Here is a 12,259-nt window from a genome sequence, read left to right as displayed (position 1 = left end):
ACTTCCTTAAGCTTTTTACTGGATTTGGCTCATTCACCCCAATACATACTACTATAGTAGAGCTCGGTGTCCCTGTCGTCCCCTGCTCTGATCTTCTCCCGGCAAAACCTGCTCGGCGCATTGAAACCCATCACCCCCTCCATCGCCGTGACGTCGAGATAGAGAGAGATAGAGATTGAGACAGAGTGAGTGAAAGAGAGAAAGTTTCAAAGGTGAAAGAAAAAGCACAAGGAAAAGCAAGCAAACTCTTTCATTTTGGGAGGAATCCATGTCCATATTATCAGGTAATGCTTTTGGTCAATCTTTTTAGCAGAAGAGAGAAAATAGAGCATTTGGGTCTCTTTTTTCTGGACAAAAAAGAAGGTGGGTCTTTTATTGTGCTATTATGGATGATATGTAGTCATGGCGGAAAAAATATCTTCAAAAATGGAAAATTTCTTTTCAAGGTTAGGTATTCGAGATTTTTTTCTTTTTCCTCTTTTTATTTTTTCTAGAATGTGAGATTTATTAAAGATTTGATATTAGAATGCCAATGCCATGGAATTGGGCTTACTTGATTTGCCTTTTGCAGAACTTCCTTTTTAAATCTTCTTCAAGAATCACACAAAGGAACATAGCTTTTTAAATTGACCTGGGAAAAATGGGTAGAACAAGATCAAAGTCAAAGTCAAGGTCAAGATCAAGATCTCCATCTAGGAAGAGCAAGAGAAGACGATCTCGAGAGCCTTCACCCCCCACAAATAACAAGAACAAGAGCCATCGAGATTGTGAGAGTCCATCATCTCTTGCTTCTATAACCAGGTTTGATACAAAACATGGTCTTCGGCTTTCTTTTCTGTTTTTTTTTATTGAATAACTTACCAATGTGTTGTAAAATGGATAAGAGATTATGGAATATGTAAAAAAGTTTTTCTTTGTGAAACTTCCTTTGCCTTTTATGAAGGGCTGTTCTTTGAGGTTTTATGTAGAGAATAACTTGAAGAGCGCACTTTTTTCTGAAGAATGCTGTAGAGATGATAAGCTTTTTAAAAGTGGAAATCCTGTGAAACTAACTTCTTATTGTTTCAAGGTCATTGGTTGGCATGTGATGTAAAGGAGAATGTGAAGGAATGTATTGTTTAATTAGGGAACGTGTTATGGTCGTTCTAGCGTAGTTCTATGGCTATTTGATGATGAGATTGGAGTTTTACTACAGAATCTCCAGAATTTAAGTTCTCTACTTTTTTGTGTTCGATGTTTTGTAACTTTTTCGGATCTTTGAATAAGGCCTTTGTCATCACATTTTGAATATAACTATGGATAGAGGATAAAATTCTCATTTGATTAGCTTTTGCAAACACATGATTTTGATTCTAAATTAAGTTTTAGTATTGTGATGAGTTGAAAGAAATCTTAAGAGGATGTTAAGAAGGTATGGACCATGCAAAGTTCCCTCAGTTGGCATTCAAATCTTTTGAGGTTGGGCTCTCCTAAGGTGTGAGTCATTGTTATGATTTCTTGAACTGAAATATTTTTTTTTCTTGCAAGAAAGAGTCATACAATAGCAATTAGATTAAATTAATTGAAGTTACCAAGGTTTCTCAGAAGGAAGATGGATGTATCACTAGTTCATGCTGTGCATATTCTGATCATGTATGGCATGATACATCTAGAAGTGTGGGATGTGTGGTAACGAGATGCTGTAATAATACAAGTATTAGGAGAATAATATAAATGTACAAATTCAAGTAGGTAGTTCACAGAAACCATCAGTGAGACTTCACTGTTATCTTGTGCAGCTGCAGGCTATTTTATCTTAGTTTCGAATCGTTGCAAGGGATATCTAACATATGTTGTATCAAAAAACAAATTAATATTGATATTGGGATTTTAATGTACAAAATCCTGCGTGGACCCTTCTTTTTGTCCCCTAACTAATATTTGTATTTTGTGTTTCTATGATAAGTATCATTTCTTACTGTAGTTTATCATTTAAGACCTGGCGGTTAAATATTTTTCCTTTTTATAGTTAGGTAAATGGTCTCCTGTTTATAACACTAGGAGTTGATCATTTTTTACTTACCTTGGTGCATGTACATGCGGTAATTTGATTTGCTCATGTTGTCCCTCTCTTTGAAACTCAAACTCTTTATCTACTGAAGATTTATATGCTTATATACTATGGAGACACATGATGGATATAAAAAATTTATAGCTAGAGGCTTCCTCTATTAGAGAGAAATTTCTGTGGCGTATATGATTGGCATAGAGTTTGTTGCTATTACAAAAGCTCAGGGGCCCAATAATACTCTGCCTTAGATATTTATCTTGAGATATCAGTCAGGGATCCACTGGTGTAGTCTTTCCATAACACCTGGAAGAGAGCTAGAAAGAAACACCCCCATCGAGTCAAATGCATGAAGAATTTAGAGTTTTCTGTTCTGAAAGGAATGATATAATCGAAGCCACGTTGTATCCACTTTCTCATTCCAATAGATCAATCAAACCCATTGACTTAACATAATCACCACCTGAGGTTTGTTTTCTAATTAACGATTCTATCAAGCCAATCAATTTGTACATGGGTTGAGCCTTGAGGTTAAGTCCCATTCAAGAAAAGTCTAGCCTTGTTTTTAAAGAGGCCCTAACAAGAACATCTTGTTTGATATTGAATATCTTGAAGACAGGTCAGGTCGCATACCCAGGTGATAGGAGATAAGGTCACCTTTTTGTTTTGGGCAAAAGGAGGTACTTATACTTTATCTGGAATTGCTTTCAAGTCGCACAAGGTGGCTGTCAGGCGACATGAAATGGCAACTGTTGTGTGTAAGGAAGAAGTTTGTTTGTGTGCCTCGATTATCAGTATTTGATCACTAGCCTCACTGTATGCGCAGGCGACAACATGAGGCGGAGTTAAAGCTGATTGAAGAAGAAGCATCGAAAAGGATAGAATCGGCTATCGAGAAGCTGGTCCAAGAGGCTCTTGATTCTGAAGAGTTGCGGAAAGAGGTGGAGAGAAGATTGCAAGAGGGTCGGAAAAAGGTATCAGAAGATGTTTTAGCTCAGATGGAGAAGGAGAGGGAAGAAGCTGCCTTAGAATCTCAAAGAAAGGAGGTAAGTTATACCAATAGCTATATTGTATACATATATGAATATATAGACATATAAATGTACATATATACTTTATAATTATTTATTTTAATATGCTCCTATATATACATGGTGGTGTATGCGTATACCTATACCTATATAGATGCATACAGACGCACATATTTCTGCACACATGTGTGTACATATACACCATATACACACATATGTATATGTAGATGCAACACACACATATAGATGTGTACACATATGCATACTCACAACATATATACATAGGCACCTGTGTGTGATATTAGATCTATTTATTTTTCACTTAACTGGCAGCCAATTGCTATATACAACTCGGGCAGGGGTTTGTTGGGAAGGGGAGAGTGAAACTTGCCCCATGGCTTAGAGGCAAGTGCCCAAAGCACTACGCCAAACTACCCATTGTAGCTTTGATATTATTTTTTGTTTCTGATAGTTATTGCTTCATGCTATTTTTTTTATACCTCAGGAAGCAGCTCGTCGACAAGAGGAGCAGCTGCAGAAAATCCGGGAAGAGAACGAGAGGAAGGCTGAAGAAGCCATAAAGAGGGCTGCCGAAGAGCAGGCAAGGAAGGAGGAAGAGCGATATCGTGAACTCGAGAGGTTGCAACAACAGAAAGAAGAAGCGTTGCGAAAGAAGAAAATCGAAGAAGAGCAACAACGAGCAGAGCAAATGAAAATCCTCGGGAAGAAGAATGCTCGTCCGAAACTTTCTTTTGCCCTGGGTTCCAAATGAGGAGACTTTTTTGACACAACCTATGTATTGTTTAGAAAAATCCTTGGATATTTTTTTTATCTTGCATGAATGCGAAAATTGCTATATTTTCGTCTGTACTTTTGTACTTGTCGATGAGAGAGTGCAGAGGAGATGACTGAACAGATTGTGGCTCAAAGATGGACTAAGCTAAGTTATTTTTTTCCTGGAAGGTAAATTGCCTATCCAAAAGAAGGGGAGATCTAAGGTCAATTGCCAGCCCAAAAGGACAAAATATATGGCATAAGATATTTGAGACATTTAAGGTAAATTTGCATGTCAAAAGCAAGGGGCACAAAACATGTACTCAGTAACCCATGATGGGGAAGTTTGACAAATAGTTCATCAAAGGTATTTTGAATTCAAACTCTTATCATATAGTTGAGCAATATTTATGGATTTGGGCTCTATCTTGTAGTTCATCAATGTCAATTGGATTTCAACTGATATCAAGCATTGATAGGTCTTCAATATTCATTGAATGAGACCCATCTATAATGGTATGAGCTCCACAAACTTCCCTTTTTTAATTTCCTTGTTTAGGTTTTGTCTATTTTTGTAATTCTTATTTTGTTCATTGATTTATAAGTTTCTTTCTCATTGGGCCTCAGTCAACCAGTCACTTTGTTTTGGATGGAATTTACAATGGGAATCTACAATAAAATCTACTGCACATATTCGTCCAATTGGCAATGTGAAGTTGTACAAATCTGCATGCATTGGGGAATCTCTTGTGCCTTTTAAAAATCATGTATCTTTCTTAGTATCCAAAGTCGTTTGATCATAACTTTGTGTCTCTCAAAAGAATACAGGGATGAGCTTTGGTCTCATATTTGGTCAAAGTGTATGCTGCACTTTGATACAAACGTGTAAAAAGCTTAGGAACAAAATAAGAGGTGGTACATCAAAAAAGAGGGTTTTGTAAATGAGACATGGTTCAGGCATGTAAATCAGAGTTTGCACGAAGAGAACCACCTAACTATTTAGCAGAGGCTTCTCTATACAACTTTATTCTGTTCCTTGCCCCTTCATCTTTGACCCCCTTGTAAGGTTCATTGTTAGATGTGAACAATAATCAAATGTCCTACAGGTTGGCCCTGGCATATGATTCTAAGAAAAGAGAAAGAGATATGGACATTGGTATAAACTTTGTAGGTGCAAGAGCATGTTATCATAATAATGAGGATGTTTACGAGTTACATTCTAAAGTCACACCTTTAGCTTCTTTCAAATGAAGGTCCGTTAAAAAGCATGCATACAATCAGGAAAGGTAAGGTAAGGTCACCATACATAGTTGTGATATTCTTTGCATAATGTTATAGCACGTCCCTTCATCCATTGAAGAAATCTAAGAAAATGGTTCTACATAGCCTGGTGCTTTATGCATCTTCATTTTGATTTCAAAGATTCCTTTTTCCACATTATTGAGTCACTATTACCTAGTTAGGCATTTTATGAAACCGTTATAGATCCTTGGTGGGGTAACATTTAAAGCATGTTTCATAGTCTTATGGAAATCATGTCATTGTTTGAGCAATTTAGGATAGGCCTATGCAGCATTGTATTCTTTTTTTTTTGAGGAATTTCATTGATGGTAACTTTGCCAATGAAACGGATCTTTGAAGAGAGATTAGCCACACCAATAGTCTCAATAGTGTTCTAAGATCGCATAATGTAGTGGGTACCTAGTGTCCTTTATATAGCTCAACACCTAAATCCTAGAATAACAAGTTTGAAGTCTTTACATGTTTTTGACTTTGAAGACTACTATATTTCAACCCACTATGTACCAACTACCGTACGTATTTCAAAATGATCCCGTGTTTTAAAGGTACGTTTCAATCCTATGATCTAATTTGTACTACCCTGTTGAATAACATTTTTGGGCATGTCATTTCACTTATTTGCTTCCTTACTATCATGTATGTTTGAAAGGTAATTTGTAAACAAACTTGTATACTCCATCAATTTGCTACCTATCTTCCTAGGCTAGTTGTTTCAATCCTTTTTGCCACCCTTATAACTATTGAGTTACTTCCCTTATAACTATTGAGTTACTTCACGTCATCTAAACAACTTTCTTCACTATTTTTGTCCTATTATGTGAACTCAAAAGCTTATATCTTAATCATGCTATATTAGGACCAAAATCTTGGTTTTTGATCAATGTTATATTGGTTTCAATATTCATAATTAATTGAAGCAAAACGTGCTCAATCTCGAAACTATTAAAAGTTTGCATTTAACATGAATTGAGCCACCTCACTTACCATACCTATATTATTGTGGAAGTGACCCACCTCACTTACATTCTAGAAAGGTGAAAGGCACATGCTCAATGAGTGTAACTTGTAAGTATATAATGTGAACACAAGCCAATTTACAAAAAGTGTAGTGTACATATGAAGTCCAAACTCTCTCCAACTATGAGTGACAACATCCATGAGCGTCTCAACAATGCTTCAAGTTTATATGGATGTAGGAGAGGCCTAAGGTATCTTATATCTTAACATCATCGATTTTTATAGAATGAAATTTTGATCGTATTGAAGGTATAAATAAGAGATTACATGATAAAGTAGGAGGTGCGTATACACATTTAATTAACATAATCAAATGCATTATATACATTAGATTGATAAACTTCTAAACATTCAATAATTGCATGTGTTGCTACATTTAAACAATAACATAAAATAGTCTAGAAAAAAGGCATGAATTTGCTCATAGTGAGCATTATGCGAACAATTATGCATAGTAAAGTATGTTGCCCTAATCATGGTAAAGTGTCACATGGATACTTGAGGATGAATACCATGTTGGAATGGTGGGAAAATGCAATAAACAACATAATCTCGCGTTAATTACATAGGAGTTCTTGTCGAGCATGCCTTAGGGTGAATCTCTCATACAAGAGCCATGGGTATTAGAGAGACCATGCATTTTAGCTTTTGTAACAATTTTGATCATGGGTTTTTGTTAAATTCTCAAGGAGGTTAGTCTTTGTTAAGGGTTGTTGTCACCCTTTAATAGCCATACACGTCTTTTGATAGTGTCATGTGTGAAAGTGTAAGTGTGCACATTGAAATTGTGTGTATGTTGAAGATTTGGAAACAAAATATGCATACTTAAAAGTCATATGTAGAAGGGGAGAGCCAAATTTCCACAAAGGTGAGTCAGAAAATCAAATACTAAACATTAATATCCTCGAGAGTCTTTCATATGTGCGCTCCTGGAATCGTCAATAGACTATTTCCACAAAGGTGAGTCAGAAAATCAAATACTAAACATTAATATCCTCGAGAGTCTTTCATATGTGCGCTCCTCGAATCGTCAATAGACAATCAGTTAAATATTTCATACCGGGTATTTAAATACTATCTCGATATAGTGTGCGCGAGGAGATTGGTAGAGAAAACAAAGTGCAGGATGAGTGATTCTGGAGTTTGGTAAAAAACGAAAAGAGAAAAGTTGTGTGTCATCATGCGCTAGGACCAAAAAGAAATCAAGTCCATGGGCTGGAAACGTTATCGAAGGCGACAAAACTTATCCCAACCTAGGAATGGGTTCTTACGCATTAGTTGGCACTTTTGTCATAATTTCTTGCTAATATGTTCTTGCACAAGAAAAAAGCCAATCGATCGCACGGCATGGGGGAAGTGGAAAAGGGCTCGAGCAAAGTAGAGCAGTCCGGATGGGGAAGGAAGCCCACAACCCACACTGGCTCCTGCGAGTCTCCTGGCAAGTTCGATGGGCCCGAGTGTGGTCATTGCTCACGGGCGTGATTCGACGGGCATTAGGGGTGCGGAAATAAGATCCGATGATGCGGGTGAACGAAGGCCATGTGAGGGATGGCAATAAAAAAAGCCCGGAGGTAACAAAACTCGAGTAGCGCGGGGGCGATAGAACGAACGCCAACACACGAGAGAGAGAGAGAGAGAGAGAGAGAGAGAGAGAGAGAGAGAGAGTGTGTGTGTGTGTGTGTGTGGACGCAAAGCGATATTATGATTGATTCGAGATGAATATGAAGATGAAGACGAAGATGAGATTGTGTGTGTGTGTCTCTCTCTCAGACTCTCTCTCTAAAGAGAGAAAATATCTTCCGGATGCTTCCAGAAGGTCCTAGACACATCCATCCATCCATTCCACAGCCCCCACCAAGAACGAAGAAAATATCTACGAATCCCACGGCGCAGAAACGAGGATCTGGAAACCCAAGCGATCCGGGCCGTCCAAAGACATACATACGATGGACAAACCTCCAAAGGAACAGAGACAAAGACAGAGAGAAGAAACAGAGAAGATCAATCAGAAAGCTCCTTTCTCACCATACCCCAATAATTCCTCTCTCTCTCTCTCTGTCTCTCTGTCTGTCTGTCTGATTCATTGATTCTCTGATTGTTCTCTTCTTCTTCTTCTTCATAATTTTCCTCTTCTTCTTCATACAAAACACTGTAGAGGTTTCTTACCTTTGCTGGATCCCCAAAGCTTCTTCTTCCTCCTCCTCCTCCTCCTCTGTGTCCTGTGTCGGAAGTAGAATTTTCGGACGATTCCTGCAGCACCGGAGCAATTCCCTTCTCAAAATTGGAGGAAATTTCTGCACCGCTCGGAAATTCTCGCAGCAATCCAACAACATTTGTTTTCTGCTTTAGTTATCGTCTTCTTTTTCTTCTTCTCCACTTCATACAGAAAACTAGATAGGTTTCCTATCATTGCCGGATCATCAACGCTTTTTCTTCTGGGTCAGAAGATAAGAGTTGGGAAAGCATTCCCGCACCGTTGGGAACAGCTCCTTCCTTAGATTTAGATTACTTTTCCGCAAAGCTTGAGATTTCTCGCAGAATTCTGTGATTGTTTATACAGGTCTTTCAAAAGAATCTGCAGAATTCAAAGCAACCCATAGAACTCTGAAAATAATCGAATATATTTTTCCGGTCCCAAGCAGTTTGCAGGAAGTATAAGGAGCTAGAAGAAACTCGAAGAAATTTCTAAAGAATTCGAATAATCTTTTAGATTCCCCAAAACATTCGGTCGGATTCTGAAGAAAAATCAAAGTATTTTATGAAGAAAAGCTGAGTATATCAAAGATTCCTGAAGAATTTGAAGGGAATTTGAAGAAAATCAAAGACGTTTCTGAAGAATTTAAGAAATTTGAATATTTTTCACGATATCCTAGGAAACTTTGTTTTCCTGTAAAATGGCTTCCGGTGAAGGCCGGATGCCATCAAAACAATACTATGCAATTCTTGGTTTAAGTAGAAACGCTTCTTCCTCTTCAATAAGAAGTGCTTACCGAAAGCTTGCTATGGTAAATATCTTTTTGTTATGATTGAATTTCTGTTGTGTTCCTTAGCTAAAGGTTCATTGGATTAATGTATGTTTCTATTAGGGTGTCTTTTTTTCTGAGCATGTGTGTTGGATTTCTCTGAGTTTCTTACTCTTTGTATTCATGTACTCTGGAACTGGGAATGTTGGGTAAAACTTGCTGTTGTGAAGGATTTATGTATATAATATACAGTAAAAATTGCTGTTGGGGAATATACGAAATTGTGTATAGAAAATACAGGGTAAAGGTTATTGTTGTGGATAGGATGTATGGGCCTTTGTGAAGGATTTGTTTTAATATGGAGCATAAGGGCAGGGAAACACTGTAAGGAAATTATGGCAGCTTATTGGCATTTGGGGGAACAGAGAGTATTATCTTACGGGTATTTCAGAGATTTTCACAAAATATTTGTAGCGTTTGACTATGAGGACTTGGGGAGAGAAATTATAAGATAATAGCATTCCCGCAAAAGCATGGGCCTTACACAATATTGTTTCAATGTAAATATATGCAATTCAGGTTTTACGATAAAAAATTACTAAAAATTTCTATGAGCAGAATGCTAATTTTGTTTTATTAGAGTTGGACTATGAAGGATTTAACTGGTAAGACTAGTCAAATAGAATCGCATCCTTCATCGCATACATTTGGTTTGATTTTCCACACAGTCTGATGTATGCATCATGCTTATTCTCCCAGAGGTGGCATCCTGACAAGTGCGCCATTGAGGATTCTGCAGTGGCAAAGATAAAATTTCAGGAAATTCAAGAAGCTTATGCAGGTTTGTACTTTCTTTTTTTTGTATTCATTTGGTTCATGGAGAACATTGAATTTGCTGAACATGTTGGGTGTTTACCAGAATATCCCTAGGGTTTCATGAGTTACAGTAATGCCTAGTTGATGTACAGAATTTGCTGTTATAGAGGGGGTTATTTTTAAGGGTATTTTGGTAAATACCTAACTAGTGAAGGGGAATGTTGGTGTTTCTCCATTGGTTTATCCTAAGCTTCAATTTGATTTAGAGGTTATGGTTTTTCTGCAGTGCTTTCTGATGAGACAAAAAAAGCGCTTTATGACTGTGGCTTATATGATCGAGAAGATGCTGAAGAAGAAGTTGAGGTAGTTCCTAGTCTATTTTTTACCCACATTTATGACACAAATAGCTACCGTTCCAACATTTGGATTAAAAATCCACGAAATTACAGATTCAATTACAATTATTCCAAATCATTGATAAAATATTTTAAGCCAACCTTTGATTTCAACAGGGCTTTGGCAGCTTCATGAATGAGATGTCAGTTATGATGGCTGATGTACGAGCAGAGGTGAGAGACTATGTCTTCAACATTCTTTTCAGTTATCTTATGGATCCCAAAACTTGATCAGAAAAGCCATAGAACTTCAAACCAGTAGCTACAAGTAGCGTGTGTATGGCTGACTCAGGATATTTGAATATGGGTGAATGAATATAGAATGTGTAGGTGGTTAACATGGGTATTTTAGGGTTTGGCTAAAATTGAAGCATGCCATCCACTATAAGTTTGCTCTGTGGGCTCTACTGATTATTGTTTTCTTTTGCTATTGGATCCTTTCATGCTTATGTCCAAAGTAATATATTGAGTTTGTGTTTTCGGACATCCATTGAACACTGTTACATGTCACAGATGCTGTTAACAAAAAAGCTTTTAGCTTTGAGTGTATCTTGGGACTTCAAATGTATAGATTTAAGACTTATCTGATCCCATGAACACGGATATGCTTTTTGTTGTCCGGTTGCATAGAATATGAGATGATATCATATGCATGGGTTCTTCCACGAAGTGCTAAGATATTTTAATGTGCAGTGTTATTGTGGTATATTTTTGAAAATATGATAATTGTGCAATGTTGCAGTGTTATTGCTGGGATTATGTATTCATGGTAGATATGCGGTGATCTGATTGAATGTATTTGTATAATATATATGCTTTCAAATGGTGCCACATTGAATGTATATTTTTAAAGCAAGATAATGTTTCTGTGGTATAGTTTCAAAATAAAGATAATGTTTCCCTTTTTAGAATGACCTTCTCTGGGTCAGGATTATGTATTCATGGTTCAATGGGTAATGATCTGATTGGATGTATGTAATAACATTCTTTGAAATTATACCATAATGAAGAATAAGATTATGTGCTTTGTGATTTGATATCACTTTTATCTTTCAAGCAAGATACGGTCATTTTTGCCTTCCAATCGAATTTGTCAACATTTGAATGGATCAATGCTTTCAAATAACTCCTGGTTTCCTCTGTATCTGACAGGGTTCTGGAAAGGGCAATAGCTTTGAAGAACTACAGAAGTTATTTGTAAGCATGTTTAGTGCAGACTTGGCAGCTTTTGACAACTCCATTGCTCCTCCAAACTGTACAACTTCAGACAAGAAACGGGGCGCATCCAACCCATTCCATTTCTTTGAATCTCCTGAAGAAAGCTTTGCTCAAGCACAGAACCATTTCTTTGGATGTGGGAATGATGTGAACACGAGCACCCCAAAAAAGACAAAGAGCAACTTGCATTCAAACTCAAATACTAGCACAAACAATTTGATGCAGTTTGATCGTACTTGCAGTAATCCATGATGAAGAGCGGCATATTTGTTATTCTACAACATCATTGAACTGTTGGCAACATTGATTGGCACATTTGTTACTCCATTGACATAGGCAGCATTGGGTAGGGGCCAATTAATATACATTCAAACCCCTTGAATTTCGTAGCTTGGCAATATTAGAGGGTCACTTTAGTAATGGGTTTGAATATAGGTATGAGACGTGGATTAATCTTCATCTAATTCTGTTGATTGGGTCTCATTTAGTTATTGGACTATTCACTGGCTCTCAGAGGTTCTTGATTCATTGGACTATCATTCTTTACATTTCTTATCTTTCGTAGGCTGGGTATCATCTGTAACAGAATGGTGCCAGAATCTCATGCTGATCAATGCCCAAGAGAAACTATTGTAAATAAATTCATTTCCAAATGGGCATTGTAGATTTGTCTCAATACATCAGATGTGCCTTTTA

General features: G+C 37.1%; 2 protein-coding genes and 1 long non-coding RNA gene across 3 annotated transcripts; 2 read left to right on the top strand and 1 right to left on the bottom strand.

Moving 5' to 3' along the window:
* Positions 1-44: 44 nt before the first annotated feature.
* Positions 45-4,398, top strand: LOC147847859 (uncharacterized). The gene is made up of 4 exons (XM_087338780.1): positions 45-446; positions 572-801; positions 2,874-3,093; positions 3,584-4,398. Exons 2-4 carry the CDS (start codon positions 641-643, stop codon positions 3,848-3,850), a joined length of 648 nt encoding a protein of 215 aa, XP_087194906.1. The 5' UTR covers positions 45-446; positions 572-640; the 3' UTR covers positions 3,851-4,398.
* LOC147847860 (uncharacterized) lies at positions 875-1,776 on the bottom strand. The gene is made up of 2 exons (XR_015532221.1): positions 1,295-1,776; positions 875-1,214 (listed from the first exon to the last, which is right to left on the bottom strand). It is a non-coding gene; the product is annotated as an uncharacterized LOC147847860 (long non-coding RNA).
* Positions 4,399-8,712: 4,314 nt separating the features above from the next.
* LOC147847858 (uncharacterized) lies at positions 8,713-12,259 on the top strand. The gene is made up of 5 exons (XM_087338784.1): positions 8,713-9,176; positions 9,894-9,975; positions 10,237-10,313; positions 10,463-10,519; positions 11,498-12,259. Exons 1-5 carry the CDS (start codon positions 9,066-9,068, stop codon positions 11,813-11,815), a joined length of 645 nt encoding a protein of 214 aa, XP_087194910.1. The 5' UTR covers positions 8,713-9,065; the 3' UTR covers positions 11,816-12,259.

The sequence above is a fragment of the Azolla caroliniana genome, unplaced genomic scaffold, assembly GCF_043228905.1.
Source record: "Azolla caroliniana isolate FFs.n. ecotype wild unplaced genomic scaffold, voAzoCaro1.0.p SCAF_616, whole genome shotgun sequence".
Lineage (NCBI taxonomy): Eukaryota > Viridiplantae > Streptophyta > Polypodiopsida > Salviniales > Salviniaceae > Azolla > Azolla caroliniana.
This window is presented reverse-complemented; position numbering and strand designations above follow the sequence as displayed.

Excerpts from the sequence above, each read along its gene's own strand:
- LOC147847859 (XM_087338780.1), top strand. The coding sequence starts at position 641 with ATGGGTAGAACAAGATCAAAGTCAAAGTCAAGGTCAAGATCAAGATCT. Across the intron at positions 802-2,873 it reads TCTCTTGCTTCTATAACCAG|GCGACAACATGAGGCGGAGT; the intron begins GTTTGATACAAA and ends CTGTATGCGCAG. Across the intron at positions 3,094-3,583 it reads TAGAATCTCAAAGAAAGGAG|GAAGCAGCTCGTCGACAAGA; the intron begins GTAAGTTATACC and ends TTTATACCTCAG.
- LOC147847858 (XM_087338784.1), top strand. The coding sequence starts at position 9,066 with ATGGCTTCCGGTGAAGGCCGGATGCCATCAAAACAATACTATGCAATT. Across the intron at positions 9,177-9,893 it reads CTTACCGAAAGCTTGCTATG|AGGTGGCATCCTGACAAGTG; the intron begins GTAAATATCTTT and ends TTATTCTCCCAG. Across the intron at positions 10,314-10,462 it reads ATGCTGAAGAAGAAGTTGAG|GGCTTTGGCAGCTTCATGAA; the intron begins GTAGTTCCTAGT and ends TGATTTCAACAG.